The sequence below is a fragment of the Lygodium microphyllum genome, chromosome 24 (genome assembly GCF_053477565.2).
Source record: "Lygodium microphyllum isolate KBCC chromosome 24, Lygodium_microphyllum_v1.1.10, whole genome shotgun sequence".
In the NCBI taxonomy this organism is placed as follows: Eukaryota; Viridiplantae; Streptophyta; class Polypodiopsida; order Schizaeales; family Lygodiaceae; genus Lygodium; species Lygodium microphyllum.
In genome coordinates, this window is record NC_141158.1 from 36006143 (window position 1) to 36033062 (window position 26920).

Here is a 26920-nt window from a genome sequence, read left to right on the forward strand (position 1 = left end):
ATCACCAAGATACTAAATGTTGTTAGAGACTCAAAGATGTCAGAGATAGAGATGTAATCTAGAGCAAAGAAGTACCATGTATATAAGCCAATTGTGCATAAGAGATCTCCAAAAGCAATGGAGATCCACCAATTTGTAACTAATTTACTATATATGAATAGTGAAGCTCAAGTACATAAGTTATAACCAAGCATGCATCTAAAGTTAAACCCGTTTGACAGGAGGAAGTATCAGGTGTACAAACCAAAGCTAAATCAGCCCACAAGCATCAATGTTTACACAACAAGGATAGAGTATGCATAAATCAATAAGCATGTAAGAGTCTCCCATCGACTCAAGAGCCTAAGCTGTGCATTGAAAATATCGAAATGCTACCACACAAGCAAATTTGGAATGTCCAAGAGCCAAGCAAAGCTCAATACATATGTCTTATAACATCCGAGTGCCCAAAGACATGAAGCAATACATCCAGGAGCATATATCTACAATAAGTCTTTAAATTTGTAAATGGGAAACCACTAAAGCAAATAGCCATTGTGAGTATGTATCCAACGAAGCTCAAATCCAAAGCTTATGGCTCAACATAAGCATATCTGGGCATAATAATCAATACCAAGCGTCAATACATCCATGTAGCATTTCCAAAGCATCTGTGGGCATTCAATACATAAGCCTTCATAGTGAATGCTTGCTGCCCACATGGTATATTAGCAATGAACCCTTCAATGATGGAACTATTCGAGCTCTAATGGATCCAAAAGCCTTTCCTGAGCATCAATACATCATTTGGGCATAAGAAACTTGCTCCATAAGCATCAGTGGAGCATTAACCGAACAAATACTTGCTGCCCAAACAGTGAACAGAAGGTCTGTCATGAACAGTGGGTCAATGGTTGACCTCAAACACTCAAGATAATACTCAACATGGAAGCCTTCAATGCAAGGGAGGATGCCAAGCAAGTAACCAATGAGGCTGGAGCTCAGCAGAAGCTAGAGGAGATGATTTAGTCGGGAACAGAGGGCAGCCAGATAGGCGCAAATCACTTTGATGGCTGCTGGTTGTCTGCTGTTGTGGCTGAGCTCAATGACCACTTAGCAAGACTCAAAGCAATGTTCGGAAGGTCCTCAGCAAGTTGTGAATGAAGCTCTCATCCTAGGCTGAAGTGAATGTCGGCGAAGATCCTCGGATGCTTGCTTTGATACCAGTTGAAAGATGGAGCATGAGTGAGAGCACAAGTGGAAGCAACAAGATGCAAGAGCCATGGAGGTTCAAGCAAGAGAGAGCAAGACGGTATGTGGGAACTGCAACAATTACAATTCTATTGTCATAAAAAGAATAAAGAATAAAGAATAAAGTGACAGTGATGGGCAGCCGCCACTTGCATTATATAGGTGTGCAAGCACTATGGATAAAGTAAATGTAAGTTGCTAGGTATAGATTGCCTTTAACCCCCAACAATATAGTCATTGGTAGTGACATTTGTTTGGTGCCTATTAGTGTTGTTGGCACCTTGCTGCTATTGTTTGACCATTTGTTGAGCTCTGTTGTTTCGGAGGCCCTACGTGTTTCGGATTTGGGCTTCGACCTTCTCTCACAATCGATATACATGATTGATAAGGAAATAGAAGAAACCACAATATGCCAAGAGAGCAAATCATCCTTGGAAAGGATGCTTTGCATGCTCGAAGGATTTTAACTACTGATGAAGAAGGCCCCACAGATGGGCAATGTGATTGCCCACTGTGATAGTACAATAAACAATGTATGCATCCCGATAGTCTAGTTATGGCAAAAACTGTTGAAATTCAGTCTCTTGGATGCTTGGTAGTAGGTACAGCCAACCACATGAGGCTAAACAACAGACAAAAGGGACCATACCTTTCTTGCTAGTAGGAAAGAAAGAAACAGATGATGGAAGTTCTCCTTACTTGTAGTACCAAAAGAAGCAAGAGCCATTGGAGATATTGCATCTTGATAGTGCAAGCCAGAGGAAGATCACCCACCAACATTTTGAAATAAATACCTTGTATGTGAAGGAAGTTCTCTCTCTCTCTCTCTCTCTCACACACACACACACACACACACACACACACACACACACACACACATCTATCGTGCATAATTACTTCACAATTGGGTCAACAAAATTAAGGTCCCCGTAATGGGCATGCCATAAGAGCCCAAGTGTTGAAGAAGAGAAAGTGGGAAGGGCTTTGAGCTTGTAGATCCCACCCTCCTGTGTGCGAGACGGTAGAATAGTTGTGATGTGATATTCTCCATCATTAACCACCTCTTCTGTAAAGACCAAGTATGTCCTCGTTTGTGTAAGGCCATGTACTAATAGAAGATTGAGGCCCAAGTGAGAGACATAGAGGACTTTGGTTGATGAATCCTGTTTGTCAGGAAAAAGTGGAATCATGCTCACATCTCAAACATGTGTGAAAGAACCAATGGTGAGTGTGCCCCCTTTGTCTTGGAGGTCCTATATTTAGTCGTGGTGGTAGGTCATGTGAGAAGACACTCTACTATCCACACACCAAGGCTTTCTTTAAGAAGCAAGGGTGTTGTCATTCACCTCATAGAGAGGCTAAAAAATGACTTCCTCATCGTGGTCGGTGTAGCTTAGAATCCTTCACTCCATCCTTTGCGCGGCGCTTGTGGTCGGTGTAGCTTAAAATCCTTCATTTCATCCTTTGCGCGATGCTGAAGTATGAGGTATTTCTTTCAACATTTCTCGTGGATGAGTTGTCTCCCCACAATGTGGACACTTGAGATGACCCTTGGACTTATTGCAATTCTCTCTTTTTTGCTTTTTCTTCAAATTCTTACCCTTTTTTTTGCATTTAATTGCCACCTAAATGTGTGCTGACATTGAAGGTGCATCTGGCTGTCCCTTCTTTGGCTGAACCTGTCTCATTATGTTGAGCATCTTGCTCTAGGATCATAGTTATGGTCTCTTCCCATGTGATGGTGTTTTGTACTTTGCAGGTGAGAAGATAGCATAGAAAGCATTGTATTTGGGGGCCGAAGAATGTGACAATAGTCACAACCATGTCCTCCCAAGAGACCTTTTCAACGAATGCTAGGTTATCCCAATGACCCCCATCTTGTAGATGTTGTCCTTCACTATCAGGGAGTCAACAATAGAAAGTTGACATAGATGGATCTTGAGAGTCATGAAATATGCAAAGTTGTGGACTTGGTAGAGGGAAGCAAGCCACATCCACATGTTTGCTGGAAAGTGGATCCTTTGTACATGTAGGAGGACAAATTCATGGCAACTCATGAAGGGAAAAGGTCCCGGGCTCCCAAGTTGAGCTGGCCCCATTGAGCGGCTTGATAAGTAGTGTATCTGATGTGGGGATTCGTAGGAGCGTGGGGAATAGGGGACCTATGGTAGGGTGCATAGCAGCAAAGAAACACATTTCTTTGCTTTCGAAACTTACGAAACATTTCGTAAAGTACGAAATGTTTCTTTGTATAAAAAACGTGGGGAGGAGGGACCTCAAAAAAAAAACGTGAGTTAGTCTATAAAAAAACAAAGGTTAGTGTTAGTCTATGGTCAATGGAAAAAAAAAAGCAAAAAAAATCAAAAGAGATGTACCTTTCGTCACTCGTGACTTGTTGCGTGTGCAGCCTGTTACAACTCACACCTCCCATTTCACTTGTCTGTCTCGATTTTGCCCTGCTGACCATCGATAGTCCCATGCCACCTCCTCTACCTGTCCGCCTCATCGACTATCCGCTCTTGCCTGGCTAACCATTGACAGTCCCACCTCCCACGCTAGCTCCTCTATTTGTTTGCTTTTGCGCCTATCCGCTTTTGCCCTATCAATAGCCCTACGCAAAAGACAGAATTACAGGGGACCAAATGAGATCAGCCCCAACTCCTTCAGGATGGAAATTCGCTTAGAAGAATTGGAGCATCCTACACATGAGGATGATGAAGTGTGGGCCTTACTTGCAACAGAGAGAGCACAACTTCTGCATCAAACAAGATCTAGGGCCAGGGGTGCTGATGCATCAATTCCAACAGAAGGTTCCAGTAGGATGGTAGTAGTTAGTGCTGGAGCTAGTGCCATAAATGACACAGAGGATGATTGGAGTGTGAGTGAGGAGGATGAGTATGGGGATGATGATGCTGACGATGGTCATGATGATGAGTGTGAGTACTGACTCACGAGCCATAACTCATGACGGTTCATGATTTTGGATTAGACTCTAGAGTCTTATCTTTTTGGGATTTTCACTAAGTCAGTGTAGTGTCCATGGGCCATTATTGTTTGGACAGCTCATTATTTGACTCTAGTTTCATTTATGAGTTATCTATGATGTATCATGATTCATTTTGGATTTTGACATTTTATCATTTTGTAACTTGTTTTGAAATGAGAATCATGATATTGCCGCTTCACCCATTTTACATTGCTATTTGCACATGGGCTATGTAAAATGTCTTTCAATTTTCTTTATGTGATATTTATGAATCAATGATCATGATGTTTAAGGTTTGATTATAGTATAGCTTATTCAAAGATTAATCTTTGACAATAGTCAACAATGGATTATGGATCAAGGATGTGTAACGTGTTATTCTGAATTGACTATATTGTTTAATGTTTTATCACTTTTGCTCAATTCACTTGTTTTTGTTTAAGAGAAAGTTCCATGGAGGCTTAAAGCATATTTCCCTAGTTTAAAACTATTAAAAAACCCTTTATAAAAAAATATTGCGTTTCTTATTTTATCCCTTCTCGAAAGAAACTTATGAAACACGTTTCTAAACGTTTCAGACGTTTCAGACTGCTATGGTAGGGTGAGGAATAGGGGGGACATAGGGTTCTGATAGATTGATGGCATCGAGGATGCAGTCCACCTTGCAAGTCTTTGCAAGACCATAAGTAGTTGGAGCCATCCAACTTTTCATTCTCGGGAAGAGAAGGTAGCATGTCCACCTCAACAGAGGGTGCCATGATAGCAAGGCAGAGACTCTCCGTGGCACAGGGGGTAGAAATGCGAAGTGAAGGTGGGTGGGAGGGAGCATGATCATGGTCCAAATCACAATATGATCTTTGATCTCTTCAATCTTTTCAACGATCCTTTGCTTTTCACAATTGTGACGGTCTTCATGTCAATCCTCTCGATCACAGCACTTGTAACACTAGTCTTCAAGATCTTGGTCATTGCTATGCATGGTCTTTGTCAAATTGATGGTCCAACCGGTCTTGCCAAACCTATCAGTTAAACTTTGTCCGTCAAGATACCTGCAAAGAATTAAAAGTGAGACAAATGAATGATGTGTCTGGATATTCGGGGGCTCTATAAAGTAGAGAGGGCTCCTACAAAGGCTCAGAAAAGAGGGAAACCTGTCATAGAAAGGGTCTTTAGGGTTGAAGATGATGAAATTCCTGCTAGAAAACTTGTGTTTTGATGTCGCCCAGCAAGAGAAAGGCTACATAGGGAAGTAAACACAAAAAATTTGGTGTATTTACATTAACTTGGTGAAGTCTCCTATTCAGGGACTGCTCCTATTCCTCGTTTGGCGATGATACCGTTGTCGTGATGTTATGAGGATACAATGTGAAAAAGTATGGAATGCATCATCATTCGACTTCTTTATTGATCTAGAGAGTCAATGTGATCTGAGCCATTAGTACTAGTGTGAGTTGTATGGATTATTCGAAAATACTAGATTTTTGGATAATTTTAGTCTATTTTTGATATTATTTATTGTAAAAATCCAAAAAATTTAGAAAAAGCTTTTAGATTAGGATGGCATGCAAAAAGCTAGTTGCTTTTTCAGCCAATTATGGGATTTTCACAAGAGGGACAGATTGACGAAATCACGCACATTGCGATCGCTGTAAACAGGCCGAAAACTGCAGATTGAATTGAAAGAAGCGGAGAAGGAGTTGTAATTTTGATGCACGTTTTGTTCTACGAAGAAACTCTAGGAGATCTAATGCTTGGAGATTGCTTTTGAGTAGTGCGAAGATTCCAGGTTTTTTCAATACATATTGATTCAATTCATTGTGCTTTGTCTTTGTAGTGTTTACCTCTTGTGTATTCTCTATCTTCTCTTCCATCTCCTATCTCTACTTCCTTCTACTCCTGATCCCTGGTGGATTCGACCTTTCAACAAAAACCCCTCTGACATTGGTGAACCTGATGCGAATGGTCGTCAGAAGAAGGAAAGACAAGATGGGAGAATCTTCAAATACAGTCTCCAGTGATGTTTTGCAATAGTTGGTGCAAAATATGAATATGCTTATGCAAGTACAACAACAACAACAGGTGATGCAAGCTTCAGCTAAAACAGAAAATGTTATGATGAATGCTTTGCAAGAAGTTGAGCGTGAGGTGAAGTTATTCAATGGCAGGAATGTATCTGCATATGTACATACCTATGCTCAGAAGATGGAATTCTTTGGGGTGGCTCAATCTGCATGGAGCCGGTATTTTGTACGTGTTATTGTTCATGAACTGAAAGCAGGGATTACTGAATTATACTTGCAAGATGTTGATTGGGTAGCCTTGAAGAAGACACTCAGGGAAGAATTTTACATTGAGGATACTGGTTTGATTACGAACAAGACTTTTCAAGAGTGGGTTTTACAACCCAATAAGGGTCTTATGGCTATGGAATTGTTAAGAGAATTTGAAAGTCGATTTGAGTAGTTGGATCTTGCAGAACAACAAGCTCTTGCAAGTCAAAAAATTGAATTGTTTCTACAGGCAGCTGATCCTGAGCTTCAAGAGAAGCTTGATGATTTACTGGAGGATCAGACTATAGAGATAGGTTTGAAAACAGAATGGAGACATGTCAAGGAAGCTGTTACTGCACTTGTGAAGAAGCATAGAAGAAGAGAAAGATTGCATGTCTCTAGCTTACCCACTGTTACGGGCAAGACAGTTGAAGTATTCGGTAAGCCACCTACTTCTGTGGCTAATCCTATGGCTGTACCTGCTATTGTTCCCTCTGTTAGGGAAAATGTCTCAGATGAATTAGTCAAAGGCATACGGGATCTTCAATTGAAGGTTGCAAAATTGGATGAAAAAGGACAAGAGGAAAGGGGACGGGCAACATCCCCTAAGCCTGGAAAAAGATGTATGTGGTGTGACAGTTTGCAACACGAGAGAAAGGATTGTGGTGCCTATCAGGAGGCCTTGGCACAATAGCTCGTCTTTTGGAAAGATGGCAAGATCCATGCATAAGAAACAGGATTGCCTCTTGCTTTGAATTTTGAAAAGGGAGGTATGTAGAAGTTGTTGGAAGATTTGGCTGTCCGAAATGCTTATGCGACGGTACATGCTTCTACTTTTGGTCTACAGTTGGATAGAATGCATGGCCAAGTGATGGTTGGTCCAAAGGCTGAAATATAGACACATGCTTTACATGTAGCTGAAAAGAGAAAGGTCACTGATAGTGAAATGCCTCATGCATGACAAGACATTCGTGGCATAACTGGTTGGAAATCACCGGTAGATGCATATTCAATGTATGCATATTTAGCAAAGGTACAAACACGGATGTACTTGTGAAAGAAAAACGAAAAAGAGATGAAGATATTGCAAGGACATCTAAAAGAATGACAAGAAGAAGTGTGGATCAGCTTAAAGCTGCAAATCAGCCACCTCCCGAGCTTGTTATGGAAGAGGTCAGTCAGGAGCAAAAACAGGATAACAAACAAGAGGGTAAAAAGAAGGGCAAGCAGCTAGGATATAAGTTGCAATCTGACATTGAAATAGCCACAGATCTTAAGAAGGTTCTTGAAGAACGGATCTTAAACAGTCGGGTGGAATTTACCTTGGGAGAGGTGCTTGCATTGCCAAGTGAGAATTTCATGATGAGATCATTGACATAATTAAAAGGAAGCGCTAGTTTCTTGGTGATACCACTAGTGCATTGCTGCAATTTGAAGAGGAAACTGGTTTGTTGGGTATTCAGGCTGAATATGAGCATGAAGTAAGAATAGGATTGTCTATGCAGGATGCTACTAATTAGTGGACAGCATGTGGAAAAGAGAAGAAAGTGGCTGAAAATGCATTGTCTTGTAGCTATATGCATGGTGGAGTAAGGCAAATGCAACAATATGGAGAAGAGACTCTAGGATTTATTCCTCGAAGTCACTACACAAGAAATCATTGGGCTAGAGCTACCACTGAAACGGTAGTGAAAATAGGGGAGCGTGAAACTCTTTGTGTTGCTTTACTTGCTGAAAATTGCAGATTGAACTGAAAGAAGGAGTGATCTGGGAGATCCGTGAGCAGGTGTTCTGGAGTTTTACCCCCCATTTCGGAGCTAATGGGGCCATTAGATTTGGGTTCCGAGTAGCAGAGAAGGAGCTGTAATTTTGATGCACGTTTTGTTCTACGAAGAAGCTCCAGGAGATCTAATGCTTGGAGATTGCTTCTGAGTAGTGCGAAGATTCTAGGTTCTTTCAATACATATTGATTCAATTCATTGTGCTTTGTCTTTGTAGTGTTTACCTCTTGTGTATTCTCCATCTTCTCTTCCATCTCCTATCTCTACTTCTTTCTACTCCTGATCCCCGGTGGATTCGACTTTTCGACAAAAACCCCTCCGACACCGTGTGCAAGCCTGCAACAGAATTTCGCAAGCATAGAGAGGGAACGGAAGAGAGAGACAAAGTAAATGTAGAGAGAAAGAAGGAACTCATTTGCACAGATCTGAAAATGGTAGAGAAAGAAGGAACAAATCTGCATAGATCAGAAAATGTATGCTGAATGCAAGGCTATATTAGATGGCCCTTGCACATTGCTGATCTGCATTAGTGAGGGTGTTGGTGTCAAAAGTCTTTCACACCTTGTATTATTGGAGTACAAGAAGAAGAAAAAAGAAAGAGAGAAAAAATAGGTTGGCCTCCATTTGTCTTTGTTCATTATCTCATGTCGCCTCTTGTTCGCCTTGTGTTTCTCCCATTATGTGAGCTGCCAATCAACTTGATCAAAAGCGTTTTAAACTCCAAAAGGAGAATGACAAGATCTTCTGACTAGAGATGGGCCCTAGCTACGATAGTTCTTTGAAAAGGTTGTTTTGGTTAATTTGGATATAACCTGTCTAGAGGGATGAAAGATGTTTGGATCTCGGGATGATGGTTACTTTTTAAAGTTCAGATCTCTTGAGAGGTTTGGAAATGGACATCAGCTCTCAATGAGACGGGTAGCCCATTTTCACAAGAGAATTGGCTTAGAAGAGAACGTGCAAAACTTCATAGTGATCATTTGTGAAACATTCTTGAGAAAGCCTCTCTTTGGAGGCTCTACTGGAGCCAAATGAGCAGTAATTTTATTGCATATAATGTCCTTTAGTATTGTTTTTGCTGTGGCTATCGTGATTTTTGGGTTGCTTGTTTGTTGATGCTGTTGTATTTGCTAGATGAGCACTTGAGAGCAAGTTAGACTGATTCATGATTTGGTCTGAACTTGTTCAAGGATGTCTTTGGTGGTGGAAGACCTATCAAACAGCAAAACTTGCCACTAATGCTGTATCCTGTGATTTTTCTAACAGCAATGATGCGTACGATGCTGAGACTGGAGTAGATAAAGACAAACAAGAATCTGTTGTGAATATGACAGGCAGGTAGGCTGAAGTTATGTGGCTCAAATTTATTTTCCTGGCTTTGTTTTTCTGTACAAGTTTTGATCCTTGAGCTACACAGTCGCGAGGGTGTGCTAGTTGGTGCATATACATGTCTCGGTATTGGAATAGCGGGTCTTGTATGGGGAGCTTGGCAAGCACAAAATATGCAAGTGGCTGCTTTTCTGGCTGCAGCTATTTGCTGTGGATACATATATCAGGTTTTGCAGCTCGATATATTTTGACCCACAAGTTGACATTTAAAGAACATGGTGGTAGTAGCATTCATATTAATCTCAAGTACTTGGAACGTTGGATTGTCCAGTGCCCTCCATTTCGGTTTAGCTATCAAGGGCTAGGAGAGCCTCTTTGCTTCTTGGCTTTTGGTCCCTTTGCAACTACAGCATTCTATCTGAGCCAGTCTAGGTGAGTCATTTAATTATCTTAAGTGCAAGAAAAGTTTGAGCTTCCTTTCACTTTTGCAGCCACATAAATCATTTCAGGCTGCTGATGCAGTATAGGAAACAGCCTACCTGTAACTAGCACAATTTTGGTAGCAGCGATTGCAGTTGGCATTACTACAACGTTGATACTGTTTTGCAGCCATTTCCACCAGGTGATTTCTTCTCTGAATATCGTTTTCTTAATTTTTTTATGTGGATGCCTTGAGTCCTCAGAAACTCTTGATTAAAGCTGTCTATTTTGCAGATTGAAGGTGACAGACTTGTTGGAAAACTGTCCCCTCTGGTAACACACTCCATATTAAATCCTGTGGTTTACATTCTCGATATCTGTTTTTTTCACATGGATCTTTGCATTGCGTTAGTGCAGCAGAAGAATGTTGCTGAAGTTCTTCTTCTTGACCTTACTGTTTACTTTATTATGTTTTTGTTTACTTTGTGAATTGACTTGGATTTTCACTTGCGGTAAACTATATGTGAATTGCTCAAACAAATTGGGTCGCCTGCATTCTTCTTGATGACACCAGGTGAGGCTTGGAACACATAAGGGGAAAGATGTGGTCAAATTTACTGTTATTGGCCTTTACCTCCTGCTTTCTGCATTTACTGCCACCAAGGTTCTGCCTTTTCTTTGCATGGTGAGTATTTATGCAGCATACAGAATATGAAATAAAGAAAATGATGAGGGTTGTATATTATTCTATGGATGACCTGTCTGATCATTCTTGTGGAATTTGTTGAAGCTTTCAGCATAGTTCTTATTGTGTATAGTCCAGAAGCCAAATGACTGCAAGTCTCTGTTGTTTAATGTTATATTGACTCAGTCTGAGTTTCAAGGTAAGTCACATTGTTTAAAAAGAATTAAAAAAAATCAAAATTAGTGCATGCTACCTGTGCACTGTTCCGGGGTGAACAGGAAGCTGTATATGTGAGAAAGCTCTATGGTACAGGAAGCTGGCTGTTTTGGTACCTTTTCAAGCAAAAAGTGATGCTTTGCACTCTGCAATTTCTTTAAGGGGAACATTTGGATGATAATGAGAATTCTTATATTAATGCTGACCGCAGATGATGGCCGAGATCAGATATAAGAACCATGCTGCAAATCTTGACCAGCAAGGCTTGAAACCACAATGCTGCATGCAGCATTGGAGACTTGCACAACTAATGTGTCTATCTCACAACTGACTTCTTACAGGTTGTTGCTTAGACAACATGGTGGTGATTAGGTATGGACAACTGCTGCCCCTCTGGCAACTTCGGCATGCAAGCATGTTGTTAGACTGCTGAAGCAACATCTGTGTCCAGAATGGTTTAATACACCACCAAAATCATTTGGAGAAACACACCAGAAAACCTAGGACAAACTTTGAATCAAATTCAAGAAGTTCTGCTACTTTAAGTGAAAGAAGAAAATTTACACCAAGGAAATAGTGACCTAATAAGATGGACTTGGTAGGCAAATCTCAAACAGCTCCTACTAACTCAACTATAGATACATCAATCACTCCGTCTGGTACCACTACTGCATTTTTGTGAGTAACCTAACAACAGAAAGAAGACACATGATGGAAAAGCTGCTATACGTGTCAAATGTTGGATGTCGAAGGTCTCTCTCATCAGCCCAAGTTATAGTGTGTTGTTTTCTTCTTATAACTGTGCATGGTATATGATAAATCCAATTCAATTTAGGTTTTTGTACATAACACCTCCAAGAGTACTAGAGTATCTTTAATAGACTCATACCACAAAAGCAGTTTCCCCAAAGCCTTTGATAATGAATTTCTTTATCAAAGGATTAAATGCCAGAAATACCATGGCTCCTGAAGTGTATCTACTTATGTTTCCACCTTTAGGGGCTCTTTTAGTTGACTTTTTCCCTCCTAGAGAAATCTTTAAGTAGATTTTAGTTGAAGAATCAGGTATACAGGTGTGAACTATGTGATCTTCAAAATTTGGAGTAACTCAACCCTTTACTAGCATTAAACACAACCAGCCATATACAACTCACATGAATTTGGAATAAATTAGAGAAAAGGAGCCACCATTTAGCAAGGAAGCTGGTGGCACAGGGAAGACTGTAAGACCACAACTTAAGAATGCAGGAGATCCTTTGGCCCCACCACGAACAAGGGTGCCATTCAACACAATACACTTTCACTCCATCATTAGAACCAAGTGACTCCAGCAAAAAACTACGAGTGGTAGGAAATAATATTTCAACTTGCTCCCTTATCTCTCGATTCTATAGGCGCATATGCATACTATTGTGAAAGAAAAGGCATATGTTAAGAGTAATAACCTGCAAAATGAATAGGCAGCATAAAGTGAGGCCACATAACAGTTGTCAGTCTGTTACCCTAACATCACTTTATGGAATGTGAAAGGTACCTCCTCTTGGGTTTGTGGGTGCCTATAGCCTCTGTCGCACATGAAAACTTACGTGTGATGTTGTTTCTAACCTCGATACCTTTTGAAACTGTTGTGTAAGACTAAGGGTTACCAGGAACCCTTCATGTCAGAAACCTGCCTGCTAAAGCTATGGTCTCCTTGAGAAAATGGAAAAAGTTTTTCACTTGGCATAAATGCCCTAAAATGAAGCAAACAAGACAATTCTATGAAGACATGGAGAAAATTGTATTTTATGGAAGATAGATACTCTTATCATCAAATGGATTTTTTGGGAGGGACATAGTACAATGAGCAAATATTAGTTGTGCCACTACAGGTGATGGATTACTGTTCATAGAAAAAATTGTGTTTGTTGGTATGTAAAATCTCTCATATTGGGGGGGGGGGGGGGTTTTATATTTTCAGATAGGCAATCTTCTTAGATTAAGCAACTTAAGGTACATTTAAGTGAGCTATGACTAATACCTTTCCAATGAACTATCATGATTCATCAAGTTTACCCATGTTAGCCAAAAGGGCTTCCACATGTGCGAATCTGATAGCCCAAACCCAGTCTATCACATTTTAATATGAAGGAGAATTCAAGATTGAGCAACTTGTAGGCCATTTGGAAGTGCTGTTTTCAGCCTAAAGTACTTGATGGGAGGATAATGTCAACCCTTTATCTTTTGAGCTAGGCAATCTTCTTAGTCAAGTAACATAAGTCACATTTAAAGTAGCTATGACTATTAGCTCTCTAATCAAATATCATCAATTGCACCCATGTTAGGAAAAAGGGCTGCCACCTCTTGGAGGTGCCCATTTTTGGCCTCAAGTAGTTCATGAGAGGATGATACCAACCCTTAATCTTTCTCAAATGCAATGTTATTAAATCAAGTATCTTAATCTTAGTGATATGGATCAAAAGGACGTGAATTTTTAACTTAATACTCTTTGAATACTTAAGTTGTGACACTTAAAGTTATGCACATGTAAGGTGCATATGTGAGATTAAGTTGAATGTGTGCCATGGTGATGGATTATCCTAGTCTTGGGTAGTGGGGAAAATTGCCAAAAGTTGTGATAGATAGGTACTTGTGGGGTATCTAAGTTGGATCTCAGGCAAGGATATTGAATTTTCCCTTGGGGATGACTTTCATTGTCATAGGGGTTAGAGATTTAGATGATTTGATGTCCTAGACTAAGGTTTGTGGAAAGTTTCAACACTTTAGAGTTCAAAGAGGTTAGGAATTGGAAATTGAGGTTGGGGAGCCTTCAATGTTATTTTTGTGAGGGCAGGGCCAAAGGGCTACGCAGCTCGTTTTTGCGTGTTTGTGTGTAATCATCACGAGTTTGTGTATAATCATGCATCCAAAAACTCTGAAGTGGAAAAATATAGGCTGAGAGCTAAAGAATGCCTGATATACGGTGTTGCAGTGTGTAGGGTTGAAGATCACCATAGGGGTTTGGCAAGAAAACTAGATAAGATAGATGGAGATGTGTCTTCAAGAGATAAGTAGATTACAGTGAATGTTTAAAGGTTCAAGAGCCACTTCACGGTCAATTAGAGGGGTTTGAGAGAGAAGAATGTATGGGGGTTCAAGAGCTTAGACTCCGGAGATGGTAGAGATAAGAGAAGGGTTGAAGGTTTCAAGCCAAGTTCTTGAAGATGTTGATAGAGCTTCCAATTGCATGTTCTTAGCAAAGATCACAAGAGTATTATCTCATAAGTTCTAACTCAAATCAAGCTTGTTTTCTTGACTGTAAGAGCAATAAAAAAAACAAGTACAATATGTTGTCATGTATCATAAACAACTTTGCATCCCATCATTCATACATGATGTTATAGCATGAATCAAACTTTGCATGATTACATTCAATGTAGACTGTTAGGGACAAAAGCTTAGGAGTCAATTACAAGGCTCGAAGGGCAAAGAGACTTGCTTCAAGAGAGCTTCAAATTGAGTTCCTGATAAGGATAAGTCACCACAACCAATAAATAAGAGAAAAAAGTTCCTCTTAATTTAACTCAAAGCATCTATGAATGATCTTCAAACATTGCTCTGTCATAGGGGCGCATAATACTTGCATATTTTGACAAGATGTCTTATGTAGAGTAAGAAATGAATTAAAAGAACATTGCTGTAGCTAATTCTCTGAATATGCCTGAAGATATTAGCCCAAATATCTTCTGGAATTTACCTTTGATAATAGCATAAACTTCTCCTAACACAGTGTCGGTGCGTTTGGTGTCGAGAGTCCACCATGGGGGTAAGAGACAGCAGGGTGAAGGTAGATTCAGGGAGAGGAGCAGAGGAAAGAGAAGGGGTTCGAAGAGAGGAGCAGACGGAAGAGAAGGGGTTTGAAGAAATTGAAGACGTAGAAGAATACTCCCAAAAAGAATTAGAAAATGTAGAAGAATACTAACAGAGATGAAGTTTGTTAGTTTATTTCAGCATTATGAGAAGATAAAACTCTAATAGACGAAAACGTGTATAAAATAATACCTTCCTCTATGCTGCTCAGATCACCAATTTGATGCTTCCACTGGCTCTGAAAGGAGGGTAAAATACCATGCCTGGCCAGAATTCTGCCAGATTACTCCATCTCCATAGTTGTCAGATACGAAAAGTACGGTACGGTACGGTACGATAAAATACGGTACTAAATGGTACCTTAAGATTTTATAAGGTACGGTACGATATTAGTACAAAAAAAAAAATTTAACTTCATTATTTTGAACTATAGATGATAGAACAAATGTTTAAAGTCTAAATAGCAGTGCTATTGGAGTATATAAGATGAATACTTGAGGGTAACACGCCAAAACCTCTATGGCATATGCCTCATGCGCAACATGCGCTACAACTTACAAGTACATACATAGGAGTGGATACATCATACATGAATGATCATACAAATAAGAGGCACGTATGCTTGAGAGAGAGAAGGTTGAGAGAGAGAGAGAGAGAGAGAGAGAGAGAGAGAGAGAGAGAGATGAAATGACATGATATGCTTTAGGAATGTCTACAAGAGGCCAAAATGACCTATGAGACCAACAGTTACCAAACAAACCACCAAAGGTTTTGGTAAAAGATTTATGAATTTTGTGATGGTTTTGTTTGGCATTGCTAAGGCTTAGTAGCTACTGATGGTACATTCACTAATTCGTGTACTCTCAGAAGATACATTAGGCCAAGCTATCCTTTGGCCTAGTTTTATTAGCAATGTGTACTAATGCTTTGGGTTGGGTGGTGCAAAATGAGCTGTGAACAAAGGTAAAATCAATAGGATTAAGCTACTTGATGATTCTCAAATGGTGCTGAATTTATTTATTGATGGCACTAACATATTGTGAAAAATGATGGGACATCAATTAGAAACGTTTGGAATTGCTTGAATACCTTATATATGGCCTTTGGCTCTAGGATAAATCATAACAAAACATGTACGAGGAGTCTAATCAAGCTTCCACCCCCTTTCTTGGTTGATTGATCAAGGCTACGAAATCACCACTACCACCACAACAACAACAGTCAACAACCCAAACCACCACCAACAACAACCACAAAAAAAAGAAAAAGAAAAAAAAATGCTTGGTTTTTGGTACGAATTCGTACATTACGGTACAGTATGGTACGAACCATATAGTACGAACCTATTCATACCACGTACGAGTGCAACTATGTTTATCTCCCACTTTGGAGTGTTGTTCACTGCTTGAAAACAACGATCGCGCGTCGTGCGATTTCGCCAATCTCTCTTTTTACATAAAATCCTCTCAAATTGGCTGAAAGCTTTCTTTTACATGTCATCCTGATCTAGAAGTTGTCTATAGTTTTATGGATTTTTGCAAGAGATAATATCTAAAATATCATAAATTGGCTAAACTTGTCCAAAAATCTAATATTTTGAACCATGGACACTAATACTAATGTCTAAAATGACATTGGCTCTCTAAATCAATAAGAAAGCCACACTCTAGATTTTTTTTTTTTGCACGGTCTGTACATAGCAGTACAACAATTATTGTTTGAGGATGTACATCGAAGTGCTAATAGTCTTGACCTAAAGGCGCTTAAGAAGCTCAATTGCGAATAAGATAGAACGTGCCATGTTCATGACTGTCCGATTTCTATGCTCTACGATTGCATTTTGAGAAGAGGAGTTCGTAGAGGTGAGCTAGTGAGAGATGCCATGCTCTTGTAGAAACTTGGTGAACTTGGGGTAGATAAAGTCACCACCATTGTCACTTCTCATGCAACCTACACGAGGGTGAGGTGGTTATGTACCAAGAGCACCCAAGCAAAAAAGTAGATGAATGTGTCAGATTTATGCTTAAAAAAGTACACCCACGTGTATCTCAAGAAATCATCCACTATAAAAAAGAAGTATAGTGCATTGTTCAAGGGGGTAGTGGATGTCGGCTAGCAAAGATCAACGTGGATCAATCTATGTGGTGCCTCAACTTCATGTGTAGATTGCCAAGGGAATGGAGTATGGTGTTGTTTCCTTAGCTGACATACTTTATAGACATCTCTAGAAAGTTTCATGCATGTAAGGCCCTTAACCATCCGTAGGCGAGACAACTCATAAAGAGAGTCGTAGTGGAGATGCTCCAAGCAGTAATGCCAAAGATGCTCATTGTTTGTAGCATCGGAAGTGGTGGCTAAGGCTTAAAAGTGGTGGAATGGAACCCTCAGTGGCGGGGTGGGAAAGAATATGGGTCATGTGGTAAAGGCCACTAGGTTATGCCTCACTGTGAGCAATCACTAAACTATGTGAGAGTGACCTTGTTATTAGGGAACTTAGGAGTCCCCGTGGTAAACACATGCATGAGAAGTTATCGATACTTAGCCAACTTGACCTTAAGGTCATCCTAATCAATGATTTTGAAATTTCGGAGTTTGTGGTTAGGTGTGATACGATGAGTCCTATCTCAAGCCACATAGCAATTACTCAAGTACTCAAGTATGCCCATAACTTGGATGTTAGGTGTGCTGTAGTTGGGAGCGAAACTCAAGAAGAAGACCTTGCATCAACTCGACTATGGAGGAGGTATTCCTAGCCTTCTAGGATTTGACAACCTTGTATGAAACAAGTGTGGGATTGGTTTGGATTCCAACCCTTGCTCAAGGTCCCATAGGTTATGAGAGTCAAGAAGATGCCTCATGAGATTTGACCAAGTGGTATAATTAGACGTCTTGAAATGATTCTTGTTAGAAAAAGCGTGCTTGGCCAATGAGAAAGATAACCATGACGTGTCAGATAAGATGGGTAAGGAGGAGGATAGGAAGGAATAGAAGGTGGGGAGGTAGAAATAGGCTCTGAATATCTATATGGTGCTGATGGTGGAGGCATTAGAACATCAATGCTTTCATAAGGTGTCAAGGGAGGTGGAGTCATTGGAACATAGAAGCCTTGTTTGAATGTCGACTGAGGCACAACAAAATAACTAGTAGGTCCATTCGTTGAAACCATGGAGGCAAATAGTGGTACCAACTAATTGACACGTGGGTAAGTAGGGGTAGGACCTTGTGTTGGGTGTAATCCAAAGGTGCATAGGATGGAGACTAAACCTTCCCTAAAGGTGCATGAGCACCACCCAGAATTGAAGGTATAGAGATGCTAAAAGCTGTGCCTATGTTTTAGGAACTCCAATGTGGTGTTTGCAATGTCATGTGCTAATTGGTATGCAAAAGTAAATGGTGTAAAAGGTTATGGTGATCTAGCAGAAAAAGTTGGTGGGATGGGAGGGTTTTGAAATTATTGTGCAAATGATGATGATGATGCATTAAATTGTTTTCAATTAGATGATGAAAATTAAACTGAAGGTGAAGATGCAGAATGCAATGAAGATGATACATCAAACTCTTCTGGACTTTGAGAATCATAATGAAAAGAAGGAAGGGAAGAAGAAGAGATATGAGACTTTTTCCTATAATCACCCCTTCTTGTGTTACCATACATGAGTGGATCTTCAATGGGAGATTTACTGTGATTAGCATATGACACTCTTGCTTCAACTTGTTTTTTACCAACATGTTGGGAATGAATAAAAAATAAAAGATAAGGGAACAAAAGTGGAAACTTGTGTACCTTGCACTGAGTAGGAGAGAGAGGCTGAAAGTAGGGAACATACTCCGGATCTCTTTCTCCGAGAGGGGGGGCCATCCCTAGTGGAGGTCTTGACGGCCCTGCAACATTGTTAAACTTGTGTACTACATCTGACAAGAAAGAATCAAGTATGCCTTCTTCATGCAGCTTTTGTTTAAAGGCTTGTTGATGTAGCTCTTTGGTCTTCCTGGCTTTGTGAGCCAAGATCAGCTACAACTCCTTATTTGTCATGGAATAATGATGCATGTCTCCAATGTAGTTAGAAGGATCTCCAGCCGTGTTGGAACCTTGCAGATTTGGTAGTGGATACTACTCTTGCTCAGTTGGCAACATAGGCTCCTTTAGGGATTGAGTAGGTATAGAAGTGTTGGAAGCCATTTGTCCTACTGTAGTTCATGGCTTTTGAGAAGAGCTTTCAGATCAAGTTCCAGGTTTCTTTAGAGAGTACTTGGCTCTGATACCATGTAAAGAAATGGCCTAACTCAAAAATTCAAAACGATCATACGACAAAGCACAAACTAATAATAGAACACAATTAGGATTAGGTTAACTCAGACAATGAACATAGAGAAAAATGAAATGTATGAATCTAAATAGAATACAATGCTCAATGTAGCAAGCACACTATTTAGTGAATGAATACTAACCCCAAACTCTTGTGTCTCTAGGATCGGGGCAAAGAGTATGATCTCAAGAAGGTGCCGTACTCTTGACGGATTCTGCAGAACGCAGCAAGAAAGCCTTCAATGGTGTTTGACAGCAGCAAATGTAGTAGTGGATGCTGGATCAGTGCCACACGGGTAAAGGAATGCAGGAAATATGCAAATGCAGCCAGTAATGATGATGTGGCAGGCAGCAGTGGACCTAGAACAGCAAAACGCAGCTGAGTGTTCATATGGCAGACTGAGACAGCAGCAGAAACAGTGGAACACAGGCTGGTCGATGACATGGCAGGCTGGTTGGCAGCTGCAGACTGCAAATGCATCAACTTCTGCACATGTGGTAGCTGGCGACAGTACGAGACAGGCTGGACAGCAGTTGCTCGATCAGCACTAGTCGAACCAGGGCTGGAAACAGCAGCAGTCGAACTGCCTTGATCCTTTATCTAATGCAACAAGAATACTCTGTCAGCTCAACCTCCTCCATTCTCTGCTTGATTTGGAAAATGGATGAATTCTTGACTCTCGGTAGCTATCACCCACATCAGCCCATCCCTTGTCGAGAAGAGGTTTTTCTATGTTTGTGAAGTAGGAAAGCATCATCAAGATGCTACGGGGAGTTTTGGAAACTGCAAAAAAGGGGGTTTCAGAGTTTTGGTAAATTTTGGAAATGAGAAGAGTAGTTTTGGGTTTTAGCATTAATTTTGCACATCAATACTTACTATATCATATCAATGCGCACATTAACATTTAAATCAAATTTCACACAAAACATCAGGGCTTCATGTGACATGATCATGAAGTTTGAACATGTAACAACTTACATCATACATGATCATTACAAGATTGAAGAACATAAAATTTTGTGTTACAGACGATGAGGATTGAGCAAGTAATAGGGCTGCAATCTGCATAGATATTAGAAAATCTAAAATACACATGAGGAGTGCATCATAGATAATTGCAAAATTATAGACCTCAGGACCCAACTACTAATATCAAGACTTATAAAAAAAAAACTGAATGAATCATGATGTTCAGTGGCAAGTCCAAGACATATGATAGTAGAATCAAGATGGAGCAGAGCAGATTGCACAAGCAGATGGGCACAATAGAGAATGAGAACAAAAAAGGTTCTGGACAAAATGTGCTGCCACAGGGTGGACAGGCTGAAATGGAGTTTTGGGTGGAAATGGCCATTCTGTTTCAGGCTGCCCGAAATGCTGTTTCGGCATACTATGATCATCAGCTCACCTTTTCAAACTCCTTGAAACCTGTATCTTTGAATGCCTACAGCATAGTTGCCTGGAATGGTTTTTAGGGCACCCCAGCAGCCTTTGTTGCGGCCAATCCTAGCGAGAGACAATTCATGTGGTCACATTAGGATTGTAAGCATTGAGGTGGTAATAGTGTTTGACTGTTGCTGGCAGCTAGTAGCTACCAAAAAAGTGAGTAGTGTATTCTATTTCAACTCAAGCGTACAATTATGTTAAGGCTTAAGTAATAGCTTGTGCTAAAAATACACACACTAAGACATTTTCATAATTCTTTTGTTCCCATTTTCCTGCTTTGGATTGGAGTTGGAACTTTGTTTCCTGACACTGAAATTTCCAAATCCCATGCAGAATCATTCCTATACATCTAGTTGATTCAAGAAAGTGCCTCTTTTCAACTCATGACCAGTTTATAGAAAAGGGCATGCACGTATAGGACCCTTGAAATGCTCTGAACTCCAGTCAAACTTTTGAATACATTCATTTGAGGAATTGTGCATACAGCAGCCAATATGTTAGTCCAAGGTTGCCGCCCCTTTGCAAATTTCTGCAACACACCAGTATTTGTATGATTTTGTGCTACAAGGTTTTCAGCCAATTTTTGTTCCATTTTACATTGGTATTATCTCTTGACAAGTAGATTATGGTTGTTATTTTTGGGAATACAAAGGTGTTCTACAGCAAGCAATGCCTATTGTGCCTGCTAAGGTTGTTAAAAAGCTTTTGTGAAATGTTCTCTAGGGTAGGTTCATTAGTGATTCTTTGGAAAAAGTTCAGTAATGCTTCTGTGAAATGTTGTGTAATAATTGCAGTTATTCTGGGCTTTGACTTTACCAATTGGAGTTCTAGTGGTCAACTTTGTGAATGTCAACCATGAGGCGAGTTTTCCAAACATTTTGTTTTAACATCACCGTGTTATATTCGATGGTTGTTGATGTTTTCTTGGTGGTGTGAAAGATTGTTTCCTTTTGCTATGGTATCCATAATTAAGAGCAAAGTACAGATGGTACTTCAACAGCCTTGACTGGCCACACTTGAAATATGAAAGCAGTGCTAAAAAAGGGGGGCACAGCAAATGGTTTGTTTTATGTGTCTGAGGACTCTGTTGCATGTTTATAAAGACTAGGAATATAAAGGCATGTGAACAGATATGACGATGTGGATGTGATGTCAGATGCAAGTCAAACATTAGGGTTTATCATTATGGCAGCCTGCAGCCGAATGAAGTTTGAGACTGAAAACTTTTACATAGGATGAGCTCATCCTCAAGGGTGATCATAATTTAAGAACATGATCAAGGTTGTAATTCTCCTTTTCCCTTGCCATGTGAAGTTCTGTGTTTTCTTTCCTGGTGCGAAAGTAGATCATTGAAGATCCTGATCTCATCAGCCCCTTTTGTGTTTGAGGGAAAAGTTTGCTATGCTTTTAATGTAGTTGATCCCAGGAATTGTCTCGCATCAGTTCATAGCAGTTCAGGGTGGGAGACTGCAGGTTGGCATGCAGGCATCCATACAGCATTGAATATGCAAGTGAGGAGTGTGCAGAGAAGGTTCAAGGAGAAGACCTCTTTGTGCTCCACAAAATTCTTTTTCTGGCAGATTAGTTGTTATGGCAAGAGAAGTCACAGCAAGTGGAGTGACAACCAAGGCTTTTGGTGACTGAAGGCAGAACTCATGGTGGGAACCTGCTTTGTACAAAGGTAGTTCCTGTACTTAGAGGTATCCCAACTTTGTGAATCCATTGAACAGATTTGGTTCAATTTACTTTGAAGACCATAGCAAGGTGTAACTCCTAATATTCAACAGCTTTAGGTCATTGAGACAGGGTTTCCTGTTCCACCTTTGATTTTTATGCCCAGAATAATTTCAGGTTGGCTGGAATGGCAACACAGCAGAGAGAAACAAGCAGATAGAAAGGGTAAAAAGAGCAGGGTGATGCAACATTTCCACAGTTCCAAAAATCTATTGGGATAGTTTGCTCACCCTTTAAAATGGTACCTTAATCTATCAACCCATTAACTTCACATGAAAGATCTACCGAGTGAGATAGGTGGCTAGTTACCTTTGAGCACAATTCATCGTTCTAGACTTCTGTCCATTCATGCTCCAACCGAGCAGATCCTCTTCTCATGTATGTATTTAGTTGTCTCAAACGTGGCAGCATATTGTTGCCTTACATGTTTGCAGTTCTTGCTTGGATCATGCATGCCTGCGGCAACTCCCTCTTCCCTTAGCTGCTCTCTTTTTTTTTTCGTGAAGATAATTGAATTAAGTAGCAATATTTACATCAGACCATCAGGTCAGCTAAGAAAAACAGAACAAACACAAATCAAGGTGAAGGCTACCAAGACTCAAACACACAAATATCACACAGAAAGGACAGCTGGTGTGGAGCGAACAATATCCAGCCAGGGAGCAGCAATGTCAGGAAGAACCAGATCGGCTGAAACCATAGAGGAGATCTGCCATAACACTAAACCACGAATACGAGCCACATGACCATGGATGCCTGAGGCCGAATAAAAATAAAGGCCTTATGAGTACGCCAAGCTGTTCTCTCTCTCTCTCTCTCTCTCTCTCTCAAGTTTGAATTAATGTATAGGAATATTTACATCAGGCCTTCCGGCCAACCAAGCACAATCATAGCCTTTTCGGAATATATGAGGCTTTCAGGCCAACCAGACAAAATGGCAATAGCTGTCATAAAGTGAAAAGGCTAACAAAAGAACACAATACCCAAACAAAAACTCTCTAAAAAGCTATCAAGCATCAATTCATAGGAGTGAGTAGTGTCCATGCATGGAGCAGCCACCTCTCCAATAATGAGGCTAGCTGAAATCATAGAAGAAATCATCCATAATAGCAAGTCTTGCACTTGTCCCATGGCCACGGATACCTAAGGCTGAATCAAATATAAAGCCCAATCCAACCATGGTGACACGGGTAGAGGGGTAGGCAAGGGAGAGTGTCTCTAAAGGCGGTCCTCCAAGCTTTGACCAGAGTAACTTGTAACCTCTCGGAATTCGGAAGCACTGGCAATTGCGGCAGAAAGAATAAACCCTTGCCCGACCTGGGATAATAGTATCCTAGATCGTCTTCAAGACCAATCATGCCATCCTATTAAATTTATCCCTTTGCTATTGCTTCTCAAGCCAGTCAAGCATCCTAGAAGTAGCGAACTCCTCTGTTTGCAAAGAATTCACTTCCTTTTTGAAGTTTGGAGGGTGCCATATAGTAAGGCAAAGAAAGTCCTTCCAGGCGGCAATCAAGTGGGTGAGAAGAATAAACTTTGAAGTTTTAAACAGTTTGGGTGGAATTCAGGATATTCCACCACAAGGCCTGGAAAGTAGTGTGCCCATGGGAAATGCCCACATCCTCCATAAAAAACCTAGCAATATCAGTCTAGGGTGATGTTGAGCACACAAAGCTTTTAAAAGAGCAAACCTCAGAGCTTTCATGTGAATTTTCACATCCAAGAAGGTAGCACCGCCCAACTGCTTTGCTGTACTCACACGTTGCCAGGATACCCATACTTGGTCCATATGAGTTCCTTGTTTATGGAAGCACATTTGTGTGATGAAACACAGCTCAGGGACCACCTCATTTTGTGGATCCAACAAGCGCACTATATTCTTAGGTGCATGTTTTTGGTGAAGCCTAGCATAAAGTTGATGACTTTGATGATAACTATCATATAAGGTATCCAAACGGGCCAGCAATTTGTATTTTGCATACTGCTCATCATGGAGAGCCTAGCACTTTGCATTTCAACCATTCAAAGTAAGTGGACAACTCATTAGAGGAGTCCTTGGCTTGTTGTAGGGTGAGAGAGTGTTTGAACAAGGATTGCAAATGCTGTAATTCAGCATTTAATGCTGTTGCTTGCTGAATACCATAAAATCTAGACAAATCTCATGCATTACTTTGAAAAATTGCCCATGCATGCCCCCCTTAGACAGAGCTTGTCTATAAAAGGAAGCTATCAATTGCAGCATGTTTTCCGAGAATGGATAATGAAACAAGAAGGATTGATTGAATCTCAAGGGGATACACCCTAACTCAGCCGCTCTCTCTCTCTCTCTCTCTCTCTCATGTGATGGTTTTGGACCTGTTTGTTGTGTTATAGAGTACAAGGACTAGAGATGCTCAAGTCTTTTCCGCTTGGAGCTTTAGGGGTGTTGCGGAGCTCTATTGCAAGACAAGAGGCCAGCACCCGGAGGGACTCACATTGAGAGTAGTTACAAACTTTTCACATATCAGACCCTACTGTCACTACTAGCCTAGTAGAGACAAAGCCACTCCGGCAAATGCCTTCCATTCCACACCGTGGAGTCACATTGGATAGACCAATTTCACTTCATCCAGCAAGACGTCGTCTACCAAGACCAAACGACTTTCATTCCACACTGTGGAGTCACATTGGATAGAGTGATTTCACTTAATCCAGCACGACCCCGTCTACCATGATCATGTTTGAGAAGGCCTCACCACAGCTGGATCAGAGCCATTATCACGAGACATCGAAGACTTGCCACTAGGCATATCAATGGAGGAGTTAGGGATTGTATCATAGCTGAGACCATGTGTAGATCTTAAGATTAGCTATAGTCTCCACCTCAATTTCCGTAAATAGCCCTATAAGATTAGGCTTTCCTTTTCTTTCTACTGATGGGACAACACTAGACATTGTTCTACTCTAGTGTAGTCCCATTGTACAATTATTCTCAGCATTGTTTCATAGGCCACTTACTTTTTTTTAATGTTATCTTCACCTTACTAATTAGATGACATTAGACATGGATGTACTTTGGATTTTGTCTCATAGGCCACATTGGCCTTATGTAGATGTGAATATATACATATTCTCTCTCTCTCTCTCTCACACACATAAAGGTAATTGTATTTATTATTGGAAAAGTACAAAAGTCATAAATATACTACATGGGCAGCAATGAAACTAGGGTATGCCAAGAGACCAAATCATCCTTGTCATTCCTTGGGGAGAATGCTGGTATATTGCATGATACTAAACTGCTAGTGGAGAAGATCTCTCAATTGAGCAATGTGACTTTGCAAGTTCGAATGGGAATAACCCTAGAAGCACAAGAAGTGAAGCACAATCTTCATATGTGGTTCCACATGATCCAAAAATTTAGTCTTTCCAAATACCAAATCACAGGGATACATGGTAGTTTCAACCATATGATACTAGATATTAGACAATAGGGACTAGATCTTTCTTGCCACTAGGTAGGAGACAATCGATTGCGACATGTCTCCATGCTTCCAATACAGAAGAAGCACAAACCATTGGAGATATTGTGTCTAGAAAGTATAGAAGCAAGAGGGAGATCCCCAAAATTCACCAAGTAAATACTTCATATTTGAAGGGGTTTTTTTTAGCCCACAAATAATTGTTGTTGATCTTCACCATTTCATGCCTTTGTGAAGGCCCTAAACGTAGTTTCCCTTGTTTGTTAGCCACTTTCTCTTTCTCTCACTCGCTCGCTCTCTTACTTCCTACAAGATTCTCTCTTCTCCCTTTTCATGCAAAAGCTGCATGGCATATGCACATATTTTCATTCAAGAGAGAATCTTGTTTGGCCAGCATGCAAAAGCCATATGCACAATGAAAATGACAAAACCAAAAAATCCACATAGCCACTAGAATGGAGTAGCCACATTAGAGATAATAACCCTCGTTGATTTAATAGAAGCCATGTGCCACGATAATAAGCTTCTAATGTGACCAATATGACCATGAACTCCAAAGTTGGGTAAATGATAATGGCATTTCTAGTATGCTAGATATGCTAATGTCCAATCCAACAAAGAAATCAAACACCAACATCCAATCTAACTAAGAAATGGAACAAATGAGAATATCGTGGCTATGATGTATCAGCTTGAGGCAATCTTCCCAAGACCCACACTAGATTAGTGATTCTTTGCAATAGTCCAAACCGTATATATCATCTAGTACTTGTTGCACAATAATCCTTAAGTTTAAATTGGTGACTTGTAGCTGGCACACCCTAAAACCTGCTACTAGTACCGTCAGCTAGCCTCATGCCTCTTTCTCTCTCTTGTGGCTTTGCTTGTTTCTACCTTCTTTTTTTTCGTAAAAGGTAATTGTATTAATTACGAAAAAAAATACAAGATTACTGGATTACAAGATACATGATGACACAAAGCCATCATGCGAAGAGGTTTTCTCTTTCTCTCTCTCTCTCTCTTTTCTGATTACAAGATACACGAGGGCCGTGTGGGGAAGCCCCGTAGTAATGCATTGAAAAGGTTACACCAATCATGGCAACGACCCAGAGGCAATCGCCATATGCCACGGATGCAAATCCTCCCGAGGGAGCAAGTCGGAGTGTCGGATGATATCTAGCTGCCAATGCAAGAGCCCTTTAAGCC

General features: G+C 40.4%; 1 protein-coding gene across 1 annotated transcript in view; it reads left to right on the plus strand.

Moving 5' to 3' along the window:
* ABC4 (UbiA prenyltransferase family protein) overlaps positions 1-26920 on the plus strand; it is a 76861-nt gene that overhangs the window by 41556 nt on the left and 8385 nt on the right. The window contains 7 exon segments of the mRNA XM_087665457.1: positions 9534-9605; positions 9685-9823; positions 9928-10028; positions 10119-10218; positions 10311-10349; positions 10591-10701; positions 21314-21379. Coding sequence (XP_087521583.1) covers positions 9534-9605; positions 9685-9823; positions 9928-10028; positions 10119-10218; positions 10311-10349; positions 10591-10701; positions 21314-21379 — 628 coding nt within the window.